General features: G+C 40.3%; 1 protein-coding gene across 3 annotated transcripts in view; it reads right to left on the reverse strand.

The window, feature by feature from the left end:
- LOC126295471 (treacle protein-like) overlaps positions 1-21,293 on the reverse strand; it is a 270,716-nt gene that overhangs the window by 19,169 nt on the left and 230,254 nt on the right. For all 3 annotated transcript variants that reach the window (XM_049988006.1, XM_049988007.1, XM_049988008.1), the window contains one exon: positions 20,513-20,779. In XM_049988006.1, the coding sequence (XP_049843963.1) occupies positions 20,513-20,779 (267 nt within the window). The remainder of the gene's footprint in view (positions 1-20,512; positions 20,780-21,293) is intronic.

Below are 21,293 nucleotides of genomic sequence, written 5' to 3' on the forward strand. Positions count from 1 at the left end.
GTTACCATTCGAGGGCACCGTTGCAGCCCGACTCCATTGCAGGTATATAAGCAGCAACATGTAAACAAGGTGTTTAATGTTGCATTTGTGCCTATCTGATGTGAATGTTGTAAGTACAGAAAGGTGAACTATGACAATGTTTGCCGAAGGGCAAACCCCAGTAGACATCCGTCACAGCACGAAGAACGTGTACGGGGCAGCACGTATGTCCAAATGGTGCCCTAAGAGGTGCCGCCGCTTTACGGTAACGCATTCCCACCTATTGCGACGCAGAAGTTACGCCAACTCGTATGCGAGACACTCTAGCACCCACCTTATACTCCCGATCTCTCCCCGAGGGATTGTCACACCTCAGATCCCTCAAATAAGGTCTCAGAGGAATGACGATTGCTGTCAGACAAGGACGAGGATGTGCGGCAGGCAGTTACAGACCTCTTCGTGATGCAGGGCATTGTGTTTTACCGAACAATGTCAGTGGGAGGATCTCTTCAGTAATCGTGGCAATTTTCCTCTATTGCCGTACCGATTCTGGACTGTATGGCTGTCGGAAAGATACTTTTTAATCACCCCTTATACGTACGTACGCACTGCCAGATTTCTGAACTTCGTGTTCAGGGGTACTACATTTTGTATAAGTCAAGTTCCAATATATAAATAGTGGACAAATAGTTATTTAATGATACAGAGTAAGCACAGAGCCTTTCACCGATTACAAAAATTTATTTCTAACGAGGAAAACTCCCAACACACCCCCTCACATTCAGTGGTAAGGTGGCCCTGTGGATGGCCCGTCAAAAACTGAACACAGATCGAGCATAAAACAGGAAGAAGGTGTACTGAACTGAGAAAAAAGAAGCAAAATAGAAACAGTGAATTGTCCAAGAAGAAGAAGTGTAATAAGGAACAGCCTAGAGCAGCAACGCCGTCATGGGTAAGAGATTATGCCGTTAGACAGCTAAACGGGAGAGCTGTGTTCGAAACTCCCTCCTGCCCCCATCCCCCTTCCCACGTGCACACACAAAATTATGAACTGTTTGTCCAGTCACTGCAAGGTTTGTTCTCTTTCTGTAGTGTTGTTGAAGTTGTCATATTATACATCGGTTATAGAATACGACTCACGCAGTAAGAATATGTTACTGTCGCAAGTAACTGAGACGAATAGTGAGAGCAGGTGAGATACCGTATAGACGTCTCACAGAAATGAAAACGACAAAAGAGTTCGAGAGTGAAGACATATGTTTTGACAAAGTGCAGAGAAACTGTGTGATTGTCAAACTGTCGTGTTCATTTGTTGCAGCTTATTGTCAAACTATTATGTTTTCATCATTTCCTCGGATTGATCACATTCACATGAACACCTATGCCAGGCAAAGAGGCATATCTCACTCACTTACCACTCATACAAATTAGGTGCACCAGTAAGAGATTCCTACAATACGACACATGTACTGTCACTAATTCTGTGTATGACACCCTAGACATCTTTTCTGGTTGAGGATTCTGTAGGCTTGTCACCTTGCCATCAAGTGTTTGCAGTTCCCATTTCCTTTTGGCTGCTAACAGAGTAGTTGTTGTGGTTTTCAGTCCTGAGACTGGTTTGATGCAGCTCTCCATGCTACCCTATCCTGTGCAAGCTTCTTCATCTCCCAGTACCTACTGCAACCTACATCCTTCTGAATCTGCTTAGTGTATTCATCTCTTGGTCTCCCTCTACCATTTTTACCCTCCACGCTGCCCTCCAATACTAAACTGGTGATCCCTTGATGCCTCAAAACATGTCCTACCAACCGATCCATTCTTCTAGTCAAGTTGTGCCACAAACTTCTCTTCTCCCCAATCCTTTTCAATACTTCCTCATTAGTTACGTGATCTATCCATCTAATCTTCAGTATTCTTCAGTAGCACCACATTTCGAAACCTTCTATTCTCTCCTTGTCCAAACTATTTATGTCCACGTTTCACTTCCATACATGGCTACACTCCATACAAATATTTTCAGACACGACTTCCTGACACTTAAATCTATACTCAATGTTAACAAATTTCTCTTCTTCAGAAACGCTTTCCTTGTCATTGCCAGTCTACATTTTATATCCCCTCTACTTTGACTATTGTCAGTTATTTTGCTCCCCAAATAGCAAAACTCCTTTGCTACTTTAAGTGTCTCATTTCCTAATTCGACTACATTCCATTATCCTAGTTTTACTTTTGTTGATGTTCATCTTATATCCTTCTGCTAACAGAGTAGTTGTGCAGAATCAACTGTCATTATAGGTCCCTACCTTATACGTTACTGGTGCAAATGAACACCGCATCACGACACAGACACAGATTTGAATAAAGCAAGCAGTAGGGAGGGGGGATTTTGGCACAAGGGACGTTCAAACACGGGTCACCCATTTGGCAGCCCAATACTGTGACCACTTAACCGTGTCGATATATGACTTCCCGCCTGCTCCATATTGCACTTCTTGTTCTTGGACCCTTCACTGCTGCTATTTTTTGTCTTTCTCCACAGTCCAGTACACCTTATTCCTGTTTTTACGGTTGACCTGTATTCAGTTTTTGACAGGTTGTCTGTCTACCAGGGCCTCTTACCACTAAATTTCATTGGGGTACAACGGGGTGTTTCCCTTATACGGAGCTACACTATGTAAAGCCTTGTGGTTTGTCACAAATGGTAGGTTAACTCGTGAAGTTTTTATGGATACATGTCGACACGTGCTCTGAAAGCATCTTATTTCTTTTCTCTCTCTCGTTACAGGTAGTGTAATTTATGAGCACTGGTGTCACAGTCACATCTATGCTGCAGAAAGCACCGTGTGCTTTGTGGTTTCATAAAACATGGTCAGCTATTACTGTATTTACTCGAATCTAAGCCGCACCTGAAAAATGAGACTTGAAACCAAGGAAAAATATTTTCCAGAATCTACACCGTACCTGAAATTTCAGACTCTAAACTCGAGGGGAGAGAAAAGTTTTAGGCCGCACCTTTAAATCGAAACAAAGTTGGTCCATTGTAATATGAGACACAATTTAGGTCGAATGAATGACGATACAGCTACAGTAGTTTGGTTCGTGTTGTAAGCTTAGCAGTTAAGCTTTACCAGGTGGCCATTGCTATGTGTCAGGCGGGTCTGTATTTAATATAATCTGTATTTAATATAATCGATTGCTTATTTTTCTTTCATCTAAATGCCGCTCTCTTTTTTATAGGTGTTTATGTCACTCTAAGCTGAAAATGCATTACTGTACTGTGTCATGCATTGTTTGTCGACATGGCTTGCTTTCGTGCGCGCTACTGCTACTTGCAATTATAAAAATAAATAAATAAATAATAATAATAATAATAATAATAATAGAGAGAGAGAGAAACAATGGCAAGAGACTGCTATATGTTGTTACTTACACTGCTGCTATTTTTTTTTTTTTTTTTTTTTTTTTTTTTTTTTTTTTTTTTTTGCTGATGTGATTTTTCACATCTCCTAGAAAGTAAATAAAGTAAATGTGCGCAGTGTCCACTTCTGGGGGAGGAAGGGGGGGGGGGTGTTGGAGAACCAACATATTGTGGTACAGCAATAAGGAATAACAGGAAAGTGAATGTGTAGTGTGGCTTAATGCACAACACAATTACTAGACTACTCTTTTTCAATGAGACTACCATTATGGCAACAGTTTAAATCGATATGCTGGAACCTTACATTACACCTCTGTTAAAGAATCCCCCCCCCCCCCCCCCCAATGAACCATGGACCTTGCCGTTGGTGGGGAGGATTGCTTGCCTCAGCGATACAGATGGCCGTACCGTAGGTGCAACCACAACGGAGGGGTATCTGTTGAGAGGCCAGACAAACATGTGGTTCCTGAAGAGGGGCAGCAGCCTTTTCAGTAGTTGCAGGGGGAACAGTCTGGATGATTGACTGATCTGACCTTGCAACATTAACCAAAACGGCCTTGCTGTGCTGGTACTGCGAAAGGCTGAAAGAAAGGGGAAACTACAGCCATAATTTTTCCCGAGGACATGCAGCTTTACTGTATGATTAAATGATGACGGCGTCCTCTTGGGTAAAATATTCCGGAGGTAAAATAGTCCCCCGTTCAGATCTCTGGGCGGGGATTACTCAGGAGGACGTCGTTATCAGGGGAAGAGAAACTGGCGTTCTACGGATCGGAGGTGGAATGTCAGATCCCTTAATTGGGCAGGTAGGTTAGAAAATTTAAAAAGGGAAATGGATAGGTTAAAGTTAGATATAGTGGGAATTAGTGAAGTTCGGTGGCAGGAGGAACAAGACTTCTGGTCAGGTAACTACAGAGTAATAAACACAAAATCAAATAGGGGTAATGCAGGAATAGGTTTAATAATGAATAGGAAAATAGGAATGCGGGTAAGCTACTACAAACAGCATAGTGAACGCATTATTGTGGGTAAGATAGATACGAAGCCCACGCCTACCACAGTAGTACAAGTTTGTATGCCAACTAGCTCTGCAGTTGACGAAGAAATTGAAGAATTGCATGATTGAAAAATTGCTTGATTAAATAAATAAAAAAAAAAATATTCACATAGTGAAGGGAGATGCAAATTTAATAGTAATGGGTGACTGGAATTCGTCAGTAGGAAAAGGGAGAGAAGGAAACATAGTGGGTGAATATGGATTGGGGCTAAGAAATGAAAGAGGAAGCCGTCTGGTAGAATTTTGCACAGAGCATAACTTAATCATAGCTAACACTTCGTTCAACAATCATAAAAGAAGGTTGTATACATGGAAGAATCCTGGAGATACAAAAAGGTACCAGATAGATTGTATAATGGTAAGACAGAGATTTAGGAATCAGGTTTTAAATTGTAGGACATTTCGAGGGGCAGATGTGGACTCTGACCACAATCTATTGGTTATGAACTGTAGATTAAAACTGAAGAAAATGCAAAAAGGTGGCAATTTAAGGTGATGGGATCTGGACAAACTGTCTAAACCATAGGTTGTACAGAGTTTCAGAGAGAGCATAAGGCAACATCTGACAGGAATAGGGGGAAGAAATACAGTAGAAGAAGAATGGGTAGCTTTGAGGGATGAAGTAATGAAGGCAGCAGAGGATCAATTAGGTTAAAAGACGAGGGCTAGTAGAAATCCTTGGGTAACAGAAGAAATATTGAATTTAATTGATGAAAGGAGAAAATATAAAAATGCAGTAAATGAAGCAGGCAAAAAGGAATACAAACGTCTCAAAAATGAGATCGACAGGAAGTGCCAAATGGCTAAGCAGGCATGGCTACAGGACAAATGTAAGGATCTAGAGGGTTATCTCACTAGGGGTAAGATAGATACTGCCTACAGAATTAAAGAGACCTTTGGAGAAAAGAGAACCACTTGTATGAACAGCAAGAGCTCAGATGGAAACCCAGTTCTAAGCAAAGAGGGGAAAGCAGAAAGGTGGAAGGAGTATATAGAGGGTCTATACAAGGGGGATGTACTTGAGTACAATATCATGGAAATGGAAGAGGATGTAGATGAAGATGAAATGGGAGATATGATACTGCGTGAAGAGTTTGACAGAGCACTGAAAGACCTGAGTCGAAACAAGGCCCCCGGAGTAGACAACATTCCATTGGAACTACTGACGGCCTTGGGAGAACCAGTTATGACAAAACTCTACCAGCTGGTGAGCAAGATGTATGAGACAGGTGAAATACCCTCAGACTTCAAGAAGAATATAATAATTCCAATCCCAAAGAAAGCAGGTGCTGTCAGATGTGAAAATTACCGAACTATCAGTTTAATAAGTCACAGCTGCAAAATACTAACGCAAATTCTCTACAGACGAATGGAAAAACTGGTAGATGCGGACCTTGGGGAGGATCAGTTTGGATTCCGTATAAATGTTGGAACACGTGAGGCAATACTCACCTTATGACTTATCTTAGAAGAAAGATTAAGAAAAGGGAAACCGTCATTTCTAGCATTTGTAGACTTGGAGAAAGCTTTTGACAATGTTGACTGGAATACTCTCTTTCAAATTCTGAAGGTCGCAAGGGTAAAGTACAGGGAGTGAAAGGCTATTTACAATTTGTACAGAAACCAGATGGCAGTTATAAGAGTCGAGCAGTGGTCGGGAAAGGAGTGAGACAGGGTTGTAGCCTCTCCCCGATGTTATTCAATCTGTATAATGAGCTAGCAGTAAAGGAAACAAAAGAAAAATTCGGAGTAGGTATTAAAATTCATGGAGAAGTAGTAAAAACTTTGAGGTTCGCTGATGACATTGTAATTTTGTCAGAGACAGCAAAGGACCTGGAAGAGCATTTGAACGGAATGGACAGTGTCTTGAAAGGAGGATATAAAATGAACATCAACAAAAGCAAAACGAGGATAATGGAATGTAGTCGAATTAAATCGGGTGATGCTGAGGGAATTAGATTAGGAAATGAGACACTTAAAGTAGTAAAGGAGTTTTGCTATTTAGGAAGTAAAATAACTGATTATGGTCGAAGTAGAGGGGATATAAAATGACACTGGCAATGACAAGGAAAGCGTTTCTGAAGAAAAGAAATTTGTTAACTTCGAGTATAGATTTACGTATCAGGAAGTCGTTTTTGAAAGTATTTGTATGTAGTGTAGCCATGTATGGAAGTGAAACATGGACGATAAATAGTTTGGACAAGAAGAGAATAGAAGCTTTCGAAATGTGGTGTTACAGAAGAATGCTGAAGATAAGGTGGATAACTAATGAGGAGGTATTGAATAGGATTGGGGAGACGAGAAGTTTGTCGCACAACTTGACGAGAAGAAGGGATTGGTTGGTAGGACATGTTTTGAGGCATCAAGGGATCACAAATTTAGCATTGGAGGGCAGCGTGGAGGGTAAAAATCGTAGAAGGAGACCAAGAGATGAATACACTAAGCAGATTCAGAAGTATGTAGGTTGCAGTAGGTACTGGGAGATGAAGAAGCTTGCACAGGACAGAATAGCATGGAGAGCTGCATCAAACCAGTCTCAGGACTGAAGACCACAACAACAACAACAACAACAACAACAACAACAAAGGAATTTCAACCACTGGTAGCATTTCAAGAAGATGCTACATTGGGAGTTATTTGTTCACCAGTTCTCAGGTGAATACAGATGGATCAGCGGATGCAGCCCACCGTCACGGCTACCGTATTCACCAGGTGTAACACCACTTGGCCTTTCTTTGTGGGGTTACGTTAAGGATAAAGCGGTGAGTTCACCAGTTCCTTACTCCACGAAAATGAGATGCCGTGAACGCAGTGACAGAAGAGATGTAAGCAAAGACGTGGAGAGAAATTGAGCGTCACCTAGATTGTCGCTAATCACACTGGTCCCTACCATCTTTGCATCTTTCACAGTGGGCGGTAGGTGGTAGTTGTTTTGGAAACATTTTCATTATGTTCGCATAAAATGTTGACACCAAGTATTTGGGAAATAATTTTTATTATATGCTTTAATTTGCTCTAACTCTGATTAAAAAATTTTACAAAGTAAATGTACTTCTCTACTACATAAATCACTATTATAGCGCAAAAGATGACAATTAGAAAATTGTATTAGTAATAGAGTTACAACAATGGGCAGTACCGTATTTACTCGAATCTAAGCCGCACTTTTTTTCCAGTTTTTGTAATCAAACAAACTGCCTGCGGCTTAGAATCGAGTGCAAAGTAAGCGGAAGTTCTGAAAAATATTAGTAGGTGCCGCCACAACTAACTTCTGCCATCGAATATATGTAGCTCTACACAGACATACTTTGCCGGCACAAAGATAAATACTGGCGGTGCCAAAACCTCTGTGTCAGTAAAGAAAAGGGGGTGGAAGACGAGCTTTTTTTCTCCGCCCCAAGTTTCGACCACTGCATTTTCATACATAATCCAATGAAGTAAATACAAATTCCATATTGTTCGTCTTCGAATGTAGCAACATTTCAATGCACTACGAAAATCCGACTGGCAAGACTGTTGGGGATGTTTGTCAAGGTGGCCAACTCTACGTTCTGAATTTTTTTCCTACCTGTGAGAAGAGATGGTTGCTAATAGGAACTTTTATGAATTGTGAATCACATGCAGTATTCTCTTCACTATAAGAATAATACGAATATAAACACTTTGCCATGTATTTTTTCGTGTTTGCTGCTACCTCATTTAAATCCCGTCTGCCTAATAAATTGCGAAAATAGAGTGAAACAACAGCAAACGCGGAAGTATACACAAATCGTGTCATGTTTATATTGGTATTATTCTTATGCCTAAGAGTGATACAGTCAGAAATGAACCACGACAATTGACTAGATTTTTAAATCTAAGATGACTAATTTCTGTGCAGAATGTAATGTAGTAAAGAGGTGCCTGCAAAGATTTTCAAACGGAGAAAAATGTTTGCTACACTCTCGTTCAGAACATCTACCACACTCAGTCTATTATTTGGTTCTTGCTGATCATTATCAAAGAAAGCAGCAGTGTAAGTAACAACAAATAGCAGTCTCTTGCCATTGTTTCGCTAATGAGACGATTCCTCTCTTTTTTTTTTTTTAAATTGTAAGTGGTGGTAACGCGTACAAAAGCAAGCTCTGCCACGAGCGGTGGCAAGCCGTAAACACACATTATCAGAATGCGACAAACAATGCATGACACATACAGTAATGCATTTTCAGTTAAGAGTGATGTAAAAACCTATAACACAGCGAACGGCACTTACCAGATCAAAGAAAAATGAGCAATCAATTCAAACCAGACGCAGCACGTGAAAAAGGAAGGGTACCCGTATAGATATCGACGGAGTGCCTGACGCATAGCAATGGCTACCTGGTAAAGCTTAACTGCTAAGGTTACGACTCGAACCAAACTACTGTAGCTGTATTGTCATTCATTCGACCTAAATTGTGTCATTTTACAATGGACCAACTTTGTTTCGATTTGGAGGTGCGGCGTACAACTTTTATCTCCCCTTGAATTTCGAGTCCCAAACTTCAGGTGCGACTTAGATTTGGGAAAAATTTTTTTCCTTGATTTCGATTCTCATTTTTCAGGTGCGGCTTAGATTTGAGTGCGGCTTAGATTCGAGTAAATACGGTAGGTAGAAATGGTTGACCATCCCTGGCCTACTGTTCTACAGTCAACAAATGGATCACGATGTTCAGATGTATATCATTTAAAAAGCTTTGAATTACGTTAACATTTGCAACAAACCACATAGCTGTATATAACATAATTCTTCAAAAATAAAGACTTTAATCTTATCACCTACAATATGCAATGTACTGTGCATTATATTTGTGGTATGATTTTATTAACATTAATTTATTAAAAATTATTAATAACTGATACTGCAAAATTGTTTTTGGACAAAAACTACTAGACACACCTACAGTATTGATCGCACACTTTTACTTGGCTGCTGAGCAGAGGGTGCTAGGAGCAAAAGCTTGCAATCGACTCGTAGCACACTGGGTGCCGAGACAAGTCATCTTCCTTCTCCGAGAGCAGCCCACTCTTAGCTTATAAAATAAAGGAATGTGAACAGGTTGATGTAACACAGAAGTTGAAGGCAACTGACTAAAAGGCCTCTCAGGTCATGTTTGTAAATACAGCAATATTAACAACCACTGCACAGAACACCGCACATGGATAAACATTATAGTGACAAGAGCTACTTATTGTCACGACACACGATTAAGCCTGGCAACAAGCGTAAACATTCCGAAGTGCCACAAAGTCAAACGTCTCCCACCGATCACAGGGGGCAAGGATAAAATGCGCAATCGGTACACGTCAAGTAACAACAGTAGAAATGCAGCGTGCTGTTCGCCAGAGATGTGACGGTCCCATCAGTGTGGCAATTAGTGAGGGTTAAGTGTAATTTATCTCATTTTCTTGCCACGGTCATTTTGTGACAGATGTGTGTGGGAGGAAATACTATGCTCTCAAAATTTCAATAGTGAAACTCTCTTGGAGTGACTGTTACACGGGTTTTTTGAGTAACTCCGTAACCCTCTAGTGCCGACTTAACAATCCAATCACAAAATGTGCTGCTCCTCATCAGATCTTCTCTATCTCTTTTACATTACTTTAAAGTGATTCCTACTTGGGACTGATGAGCAGTACTCGAGATTCTATCTTACAAGTGTTTTGTAAGACACTTCTTTTGTCAATAAATTATATTTCCTATGTATTCTCCCAGTGAATCTCACTGTGCATCCTACAGTTATTTCTATGTGATCATTGCACTTTATCTCAACACAAACAGTTACTCCCAGATATTTCACTACTGTTTCTGTTACCAGTGATTTTTCACGTATTTATATGCCATGTGTTACATGCCATGTTGTTCCAGGTTAACTGCTGGCAGTCCCTGCACCCATCATCGATCCTCCACAGGTGTTCCTCCATTTTCTTACGGTCCTCTCGTGTTGTAATCTTTCTGCAGACAACAGTATGCTCTGCAGAAAGCCTTTATAAGACCATTATCCACGAGGTCAATCACATATTAACTATAATCGAGATGGCGTATGGGGATCCCTTACAGCTAGTAGCTGTGTTGCCAGCTTCCAAAGGCAAACCACAAATGGCTGGGGCTGAGGCAAGAGCTGTGACAACAGTGAGCTGTTGTGATAGAGATGTTTACAAAATTGCATTGTGTGATTGGTTGGAGTAGGCGCACAAAGCTGTCGTGCCCAGCCCTCTACATCTGATAGGTATCTGCTTACACCTTCTCGATTATACCACCCCCTCCTCCTTCATCAAATTTACTGCCTTACCAAACTTTAGTATGTTTATTTTTAAAAGACGAAAGACAAATTATATTTATTGTAAAATGTAAACTTTCACGGCCGGAACTGTCATGATTAATAAAATTCTTTTCCGGGCTATTATGCCGTGGTCTGATGGATTTCGCATTGTAACCCGATGTTTCGTCCCCATCTGCGGAGGACATCTTCAAGGGGGTTCGTGGCTTCTGTTAACTTCCGAAACACACACTGTCTCACTACTGACTGCAGCAAATTTTTGTTTTCGCGTGCTCCCGCGCATAGGCGTGACATCACATGTTTTGAATACGCGAGCGCAATTGGCCGTTGTCGGTTGCCGCCGTCCGCTGTTGCTATCATCCCATGGCGGAAGACTGGTACACATCTTCTGCAGCACCGGTATCCAGATGTCATTCAATTTCACGCCCTCCTCCTTCCTATTAAAATTCCTGGGGTGTTTCATAATCTCTATAGCCTCTCTGTAAAGCCTTTCATGATATTCGCTTGTGGCTGCCAGTACTTGAGTTCTATCAAAATAAATGTGGTGGTCTCCTGACTGCAAAGCGTGTTCCGCAACAGCTGATCTATCAATCTCTCCCCTTCTGCAATTGCCCTTGTGCTCTTCTAGTCGTTTTTTGACCGTTCTTTTTGTGGTACCCACATATACCTCCCCACAACTACACGGGATCCTTTAAATTCCTGCTTTTTCCAGCGGTTTACGAGCATCCTTAGCCAATCTCTTGTATCTTGTATCTTCCGGGTAGGTTTGTAAATCACCGCGATATTCCGTTTTCTTTTCAATATTTTCCCTATGCGGTCAGTGACGTCCTGAATAAAAGGCAGGAAAACTTTCGATTTTGCAAGCGCTTGTGCATTGCTATGATTTTCACGCGGCGGTCTTAACGCACACGGATCGTTATCTACACCGGGATTCGAACCACCACCCACAGCAAAAGCGAGGCATAATAAAAACGTTGGCGGATAGAGCGAGGAACATCTGTGAACCTGGGCTACTGGATACGAAACTGGAACACCTCACTGATGCATTACTCAGGAATGGTTACTCGGCTGCTGAGATAAAAAGAGCGTTAAGTAGTGAGACAGTGTGTGTGTTTCGGAAGTTAACAGAAGCCACGAACCCCCTTGAAGATGTCCTCCGCAGATGGGGACGAAACGTCGGGTTACAATGCGAAATCCATCAGACCACGGCATAATAGCCCGGAAAAGAATTTTATTAATCAAATTATATTTAGTTTTTGTAGGTGTGTCACCATTGCTTAGCGTATCGTAACTGCAAATAATAATAATAATAATAATAATAATTTAACGCACGATTAGGCAAAGATAAGAAATACAGGAAAATCACCGGAATCCATACAGGTCACAAGAGAAGTAACAACAATGGGGAAAGATTGATAAGCTTTTGCAAAAATTTCGGCCAATTCAAAAAACCCAGCAAGAAACTGTATACTTGGAAGTCGCCCAACACAATGTTGGGTGAATTCCAGATAGACCATGTGGTCATCTCCTAGAGTAACACAGCAGAAATTCTGAATGTGAAAACGAGGAGTTTTTGATTCAGACCACCATCTTCTACAGCTAAAGACCAGATTACAATCCAATAGAAAAAAGCCAAAACTAAACAAAGTGCTGAGACCAGACCCCGAATACATAAAACTCAACAAGGAAAACATCTTACATGAAATTAGTCACACAAACACCACAAACTGTATAGAACTTGTGGACATCCTCAAATCCACGATGAAATAGAGTCAACCCCTGAGAAGGAGAAAACACAGGTGGTGGAATATAATATGTGACCAAGCAATAGAAGAAAGGACCAATGCCTGGAAAAAGTGCAATAGTCACAAAACATCAGAAAAATGGCAACAATTTCTAGTAATCCAAAAACAAACATCGAAAACCATTTGGAGGGAAAAAAGAAATTATGACAAACGGCAACTAGATGAGATAGAACAAGACTTTAAGAAGAACACCACCAGAAATTTTTATAATACGTTTAAAGAAGAACATATTGCAGGATACCAGCCACCCAATCTTTGTTTCAAGAAACCGGATGGTTCACTAGAAACTAACACAAAGAATGACTGCCAGATCCTCGCACACTATTTCAGCAAACTTCTCAACTGCGGAAGACCTACAGAGGATATTCACTACCAGGCGTCTTCACCAAATCCCGACGCTAAACCGCCAACCGCCAACGAAATAGTAGAAATTATCAAGACACTGAAAAACAATAGAGCCCCAGGAAAAGATGGAATTATTGCAGAGCTATGGAAACTAAATGATGAAAGATTAACAGGAAAAATCCACAAAATCATATTAAAAATTTGGGAAACAGAACAGATCCCTTTTGAATGGAAATGCACACTCATCCATCCAGACCACAAAAAAGGGGACATAACTGAACCAAATAATTACAGGGGTATCTCACTCGTACCGGTCACATATAAAATCCTATCAAAAGTTCTCATGAATAGATTAGAAGAAGCTGACCCACAAATAAGAGAATATCAGGCTGGTTTTCACAAGGAACGATCATGCATAGAGCAGATAAGGAATCTGAAAATGATTCTCCAGATGAGAAACACCAGAAACACAGTGGTCACTTTTGTAGATTTTAAAAAGGCCTACGACTCGATAGACAAAGTAGTGCTCTGCAAGATGCTGGAAGAATTCAGCACTGACAGAAAGACAAGAGCAATCATTGGGCAAACATTAACTGACACAGTCTCCAAGGTTAAATTTATGGGGGATATCTCGGAAACATTTGAAATCCAAACTGTAGTGCGACAGGGTGACGGACTTCCACCATTACTCTTTAATATCGTTCTTGAAAAAATTATCAGGCATGGAAAAAAGAAGTCCAAGGAATCCAAATTGGCATTAGAAAAGATAATAGATTCAATGTGAAGTGTTTAGCTTTTGCAGATGACCTTGCAATCCTCACAAATAATAGATAAGAAGCCACTAACGCCATAGAGAAGTTACACGAAATTGCACAAAGAACTGGCCTGCAAATCTCATATGAGAAAACCCACTGCATAGAAAGAGTGCCACAAGACAAATTGCATATTGTGACAACTCATGGGAAAATCATACAAGTACCACATTTTAAGTACCTGGGAGAAATCATCCAGCCATCAGGGATCAACTTAAAGGCCAATGAGGAAAGAATAAAAAAAACTACAGAAAATATATAAACTCACGTGGACCTATTATAACGAAACGTCTATATCCATTAACGCAAAATTGAGGCACTACAACACTAACATACTTCTGGAGGCACTGTATGCATCTGAAACAACACAAATAGGTGGGCAAACTAAAATCAAAGAAATAGAGAAACAAGAAAGGAAAATAATCAGGAAAATTTTTGGCCCGATACAAGAGCAAGGAATCTTTAACAGTTGCCTCAACCACCTCGGCCATCCAGACATGCTTTCCATCAGACCCAGCTTCCCACTCACCACCCTGCAATGACCCCTGACTGTTAACCTTGAACTCACAGATTTCTGGTTTCTGTAGGGATTTTTTTTTTTTTTTTTTTTTTATCAAACAGCCATTGTCCTCATAAAATCACACATATGAGTGGTGTCTGCTGGACATGTCTGACAGTGCAGCCACTGCTTATATAATAACAATAATAATAATAATAATAATAATAATAATAATAACACCATTGCAATTACATAACCACTTCTACAACCCTTTAGATCACATAACATCAACAGACATGAAGAAAGTAAATTGGAAAAAGAAACACTACATGGCAAGCACCCGTATCATCTAACACAGCCACACATCTATCAAGATGCATCCAACACATGGCTAAGAAAAGGCAATATATACAGTGAGACGGAAGGATTCGTGATTGCAATACAGGATCAAACAATAAACACCAGATATTACAGCAAGCATATTAATAAAGATCCCAATACCACAACAGATAAAAGCAGACTTTGCAAACAACAAACAGAAACAGTAGATCACATCACAAGTGGATGTACAATACTAGCAAATACAGAATACCCCAGAAGACAAGACAATGTAGCAAAAATAATACATCAACAACTTGCCATAAAACAAAGTAATAAAAGAACACGTTCCCACATACAAGTATGCACCACAAAATGTACTGGGGAATGATGAATACAAATTATACTGGAACAGAACCATTATAACAGATAAAACAACACCACATAACAAACCTGACATCATACTCACCAATAAAAAGAAGAAATTAACACAACTAATCGAAATATCCATACCCAATACAACAAATATACAGAAGAAAACAGGAGAAAAAATTTAAAAATACATCCAACTGGCTGAGGAAGTCAAGGACATGTGGCATCAGGATAAAGTTGACATCATACCAATTATACTATCAACTACAGGAGTCATACCACACAATATCCACCAGTACATCAACGCAATACAGCTACATCCAAACGTATATATACAACTACAGAAATCTGTAAATATTGATACACGCTCAATTACCCAAAAGTTCTTAAATGCAATGTGACATATACCGTACAGTTAAAAGGAAGTAACGCTTGATCAAGGTCCGCGTCACTTTCCAGTTTTAACCAGACACAACATCTGAGATAGGAAAGAGAAATAACAACAATAATATTGTAAATGCCCAACAGCAATGTAGTAGCCATTACATAGTAGTTATTGTGTTTTGTTTTCAATTACTTCATTTATTTGTTGCAAAACGAATTATAAAGCAGTTTCTGATCTATCATGAAAACTATTTAAAAGGCATTTTTTGAGATATTTAAATATATGTGTCATATGTGTCTCAATTTTACTATAAAAGAAGCATGGTACAAAGTACGAAGCATGTGTGTAGTGGGTGGACTATGTGATGAAGAAATTGTTCATACATTCATTTCAGAAGCTGTAATCTGCTCTATATTGTGTCACGCGTTAATGCTGGTACTGAAACACTCCCTGCCACTCCGGTTCACAGGTGCTGGCGGACCCACCAGCACCAAGCGATCGTCCTGTCATTCTCGGCTAGTGGCATCAATGTATGCAGTATGGAAGGGCATGGGATCAGCACGTCATTCTCCCAGCTGCTGTCAGTTTTTGTGACCTGGTGCTGCTACTTCTAAGCCAAGCAGCATGAGGCCTAGTGCTGCTTATTCCAGTTCCTACAGCAAGGGTATATCCTCAGCACTACCAGGAATCGAACCCAGGTAATCTGAAAGGCGGTCAGCCACACTGACCACTCGGCTACAAATCTATACTTGGCATTTGAAAAAGTAATTATTGGTAACTTATGTAATCACTACCACAGTCATACAACAGTGATCACTGTACTGATATATTGAAAGAAATTGAGTTTTGTGGATGAAAAAGACAAATCTTTTTATTTTTACCCCTCAGTAAATTTCATATTACTCTTCTGGCGATAATTACCTCAGGTTGGCAATTGCTGTGCTAGATTGTTTATATGTACTATAAAGCGTAATGACCCATAATACTATCTTCGCATACTTCTGAAATAACTTTCCACTTCCCCTCTTTTTTTTTTTTTTTTTTTTTTTACATAAAATACAAACAGATAAATTGTTAACAAATTTTTATTTTTAATCAATGATGTAATCACCCTCCCCTTTTTTAAATCATGTTGCTTTCAATGGTATGTACTAATTTTTATTTCGTTCTTATATGATCCATATTTCGACCTTAGTTCATTTTCAAGTACAAAAATTGGAATAAACAACAAAAATATAAATCACAAAAACATAGAACAGGACAGCAATGAAAAATAGTATATGTTGTTGTTGTGGTCTTCAGTCCTGAGACTGGTTTGATGCAGCTCTCCATGCTACTCTCTCCAGTGCAAGCTTCTTCATCTCCCAGTACTTACTGCAACTTACATCCTTCCGAATCCGCTTAATGTATTCATCTCTTGGTCTCCCTCTACAATTTTTACCCTCCACGCTGCCCTCAAACGCTAAATTTGTGATCCCTTGATGCCTCACAACATGTCCTACCAACCGATCCCTTCTTCTGGTCAAGTTGTGCCACAAACTTCTCTTCTCCCCAATACTATTCAATACCTCCTCATTAGTTATGTGATCTACCCATCTAATCTTCAGCATTCTTCTGTAGCACCACATTTCAAAAGCTTCTATTCTCTTCTTGTTCAAACTTTTTATCATTCATGTTTCACTTCCATACATGGCTACACTCCATACTAGTCGGATAGATCACATAACTAATGAGGAAGTATTGAATAGGATTGGGGAGAAGAGAGGTTTGTGGCACAACTTGACCAGAAGAAGGGATCGGTTGGTAGGACATGTTCTGAGGCATCAAGGAATCACCAATTTTGTATTGGAGGGCAGCGCGGAGGGCAAAAATCGTAGAGGGAGACCAAGAGATGAACACACTATGCAGATTCAAAAGGATGTAGGTTGCAGAAGGTACTGGGATATGAAGAATCTTGCACAGGATAGAGTAGCGTGGAGAGCTGCATCAAACCAGTCTCGGGAGTGAAGACCACAACAAAACATCATCATCTAACTTTAACCTATCCATTTTTCTTTTTAAATTTTCTAACCTACCTGCCCGATTAAGGGATCTGACATTCCACGCTCCGATCCATAGAATGCCAGTTTTCTTTCTCCCGATAAAAACGTCCTCCAGAGTAGTCCCTGCCCGGAGATCCGAACGGGGTACTATTTTAGCTCCGGGATGTTTTACCCAAGAGGACGCCCTCATCATTTATCCATACAGTAAAGCTGCATGCCCTCGGGAAAAATTACGGCTGTAGTTTCCCTTTGCTTTCAGCCGTTCGCAGTACCAGCACAGCATGGCCGTTTTGGTTAGTGTTACAAGGCCAGATCAGTCAATCATCCACACTGTTACCCCTGCAACTAGTGAAAAGGCTGCTCCCCTCTTCAGGATCCACACGTTTGTCTGGCCTCTCAACAGATACCCCTCTGTTGTGGTTGCACCTAGGTACGGTCATCTGTATCGCTGAGGCTCGCAAGCCTCCCCACCAACGGCAAGGTCTACAGTTCATGGGGCAACAGCAAGGTCCACGGTTCATGGGAGGAGGGGTTATAAGTACAACCATTCTTTTACCTTATTTACATGTCAGAAAACATCAGACTTGTATGAAATACAAGCCTTTCTCGATAGAACATATCTGGTCATTATAGGCCAGATGAGTCATTAGTTATAATGATAACATCTCTAAAACACTTAAATATATTGCAGACTTTTATTTCTTGAACCTATAGCACAGGTGTTATATGACTGCTAACCAACAAATAGGTATGCATCACACTATAGTGTCTGTACAAGAACTGACATGGATGAAATGATCTTCCAAAGACCATCTGAGAGACATCACAGTCTGCACAATGCAATCTGTGGTGTGTTACAGAGCAAGGAAGCTGAACTGTTGAATTGCAGTATCTCTGCATGCATTGGTACACAACAGTGGTTACAGTATACGAAATAGAGGTCCATTATTAAAGTTCACATGTGAACGTTATGAAGTGTCTTATCTTAATACATTTGAAACAAAAATGAAATTTGTACCTTGTAATACAGTTAATCATGTAAAACATGCTGCACCTATAGAGGTGAATAGTAATGTACATCATTACAAATGGCAATGGCAGTACACAAATGCTCCAGAAAGCCCCCACATCAGCACAATCAACCGAGGAAACAATAATGCAATGGTGAAGACATGGTTGGGCAGAGGAGGGAAAATGGATGCAGTTCAAGAGCCAACAGAACATCTAACATTATTCAAATGGATAGGGGTGGCAGTGGAGTGGGTTGCAACTCCACAGGTTGCATTGTGCAGACTGTGATGTCTCTCAGGCGATCTCTGGAAGATCGTTTCATCTCTGTGCATGTCAGATATTGTTCAGACAAAATAGTGTGGTGCATACCTGTTTATTAGTTAGCATTTTCATGTAACAGCTGTACTATAGGGTCCAGAAATGAACGTCTGCAATATATTTAGGTGTTTTATAAATGTGATCACTTTTACTAACGACAGATCTGGCCTATATGACCAGATGTGCTTTTTCGACAAGGACTTGTACTTCATACCAGCCTCATGTTTCCAGACACATAAATAAAGCAAAGATTCACGGTATTTATACACCATTTTTCACGGTCGCCTTGTTCCTCATTTTTGTGATTTATATTTCTGTGGTTTATTCCAGTTTTTGCACTTGAAATTGGCTACAAGGCCAAAATATGGATCCTATAAGAATAAAATAAAAATTATTATAGTCAAATGGTGACAATAACATTCAAAAATTTACAATAGCTGTGGCTCTAGATAAAATAAAAAAATGATCACCCTCGTTATCAACAGCCTTTGTCATTAGTGCACACGTTTTTGATGCCAGGTCGATAAAAATCAATTGCTTTTCGAGCAAAATATCTGGTGATAGCATTTGGACATAATCCACATTTTCAATTTTTTTTTCCACTTAGGATATGTTGTAACAATTGGAATAAATAGAAATTCAAAGGCACAACATGGCTTGAGTATGGCGGTTGAGGCAATACTTCCCAGCCCAATTCATTAACTTTTTCCAGGGCTCACCTCGTAAGGTGTAGTCTTGCATCATTATGTCGTAGAATAAGCCTTTTCTGATGACAATCGCAGGCCACTTTTCACTTAACTCGATCTAATCATTCACAGCAAAGGGCTGCATTCACAGTTTATCCAGATTTCAAAAATTAAAAAGGAACGAGACCACCCACACTCCACAAAATACACAAAACTGTCTTTATGGTGTGTATTTAGTGATAATTTGTGCAGAGAGAGCCACTGCATTTTGTATTTTGGATTATCATAAAGGACCCATTTCTCATCCCCATTGAAGAAGCTATCAAAAATTGCATCTGTATTGTGCCGCTGAAGCAATAAGTTGGATGTGACGGATCAATTAGCTTTGTCTTCATCAAGGGCAGCAAATGTTCTCAGATGGTCAACCGAGACTGGTTACGAGTGTTGTCTGACTTAATTGTCTGACATGGATTTGCTTCCACTTTTGCCCTTAACATGTTATTGTTTAAAGCAATTGGTCAACACAAGTCAGAAAGACCTAAAAATTACCGGATATCAACTTAGAAAATCACTTCTGGCACTTACGAACATCTAATGCACTTGGTTAAACATTGCAAATGATTTTGGTAGCAACTGTTGTGTTACTACTCTTGTGAATCTCAAAAAGCGTATGACACCAGATATGTATTTCTTCTGGTATTTGGCTGGCCATTTCACCATAGACTGGGGGGAAAAAGTAAGATTTAATGTTTTACAATTAAACAAATTACTCCAACTTTAAAATGTCTTCAGCATGACTTTGAAGTAAACAGTAAGCTGATAGATGGCAAATGAATTCAACATTACTTTCCAGTACCCCCTAACACATCTGCCAGTTTCATCCTGTGAAGAACATGTTGAGTCCTATCAGCTAGAAAGGCTAGAATCCAGTCAAAAATCTGGTCAGATGGCAATTTCACTGAGTGAACAAATAATGTTCTCACAATAAAAGTTTTACACTTAGCCCAACCTTCAGACGGTTCAATTTGTGTACCGGACACAGCACTCTCAGAGAATATGCTCAGGCTATAAACTCGTAAAAAATAAGTAATGTGTTTTTTCCCACTATTATACTGGCTGTGTTATTCCCTCAGCTGTGAGTAACTAAACTGAGCAGTGCCCGTCACCTGTTGACCGGCAACTTCCTCCTCTGCCCCGACCATGGCGACACCCTGTGCCACTGCCACGAGGTCAGCTTCGTCTGCCCCCAGAGGCGGCTGCAGCATCACCTCCCCCGCATCCATGTCCACGTCCACATCCCGGCAGTCATCGTCTATGTCTTCGTCAGCTCGAGGAGACGTCGCCGACAGCGTCGACTCGGTCGACAGGTCTGCGTGGTTGCCGCTGCCGCTCACACTGGCCATATCGTCTGCCACCTCGTCATTCGTCTCCATCTGTAAACACCGACAGAAATCCCAGATAATATGTTGCTACACGTTGTCTTTAAACAGAACCCTCCACTCACTGACAGCTATGACCTTAACTTTTTCTACACTGAGGTGAGACACACTCCAAATTGAATAAGTGAGAAAACCCTGTAAGTGAAGCTAATCCCCCATTTTCACCACCTACAGCATCTATATTAAGGGAAGCCACCTGATTTTCTACATCTATAAGGATGACTTCCAACCACTGCAATGCTTCCCTAGTAATATTACCTGTATAATTATATACATACATCAATGCAACCTGGAAAGTGTTAGGAAGAATGCAAACAATGGGAGGAGTAAAGCTAACACCATTTTTGTACTTCTGTGAAGTATTAGCATACGAGGGTCGGAACTTAAATGGTGGCAACTATTTATTCACAACCGATACAAAAGAATTACACGTTTGCACCTGTTACTGTCCCTCAGAGTAGTCACCAGAATCTGTTGCCAGCAATGTGGAAGACGTAGTATACCGTTA

The sequence above is a fragment of the Schistocerca gregaria genome, chromosome 11 (assembly GCF_023897955.1).
Source record: "Schistocerca gregaria isolate iqSchGreg1 chromosome 11, iqSchGreg1.2, whole genome shotgun sequence".
Classification (NCBI taxonomy): Eukaryota; Metazoa; Arthropoda; class Insecta; order Orthoptera; family Acrididae; genus Schistocerca; species Schistocerca gregaria.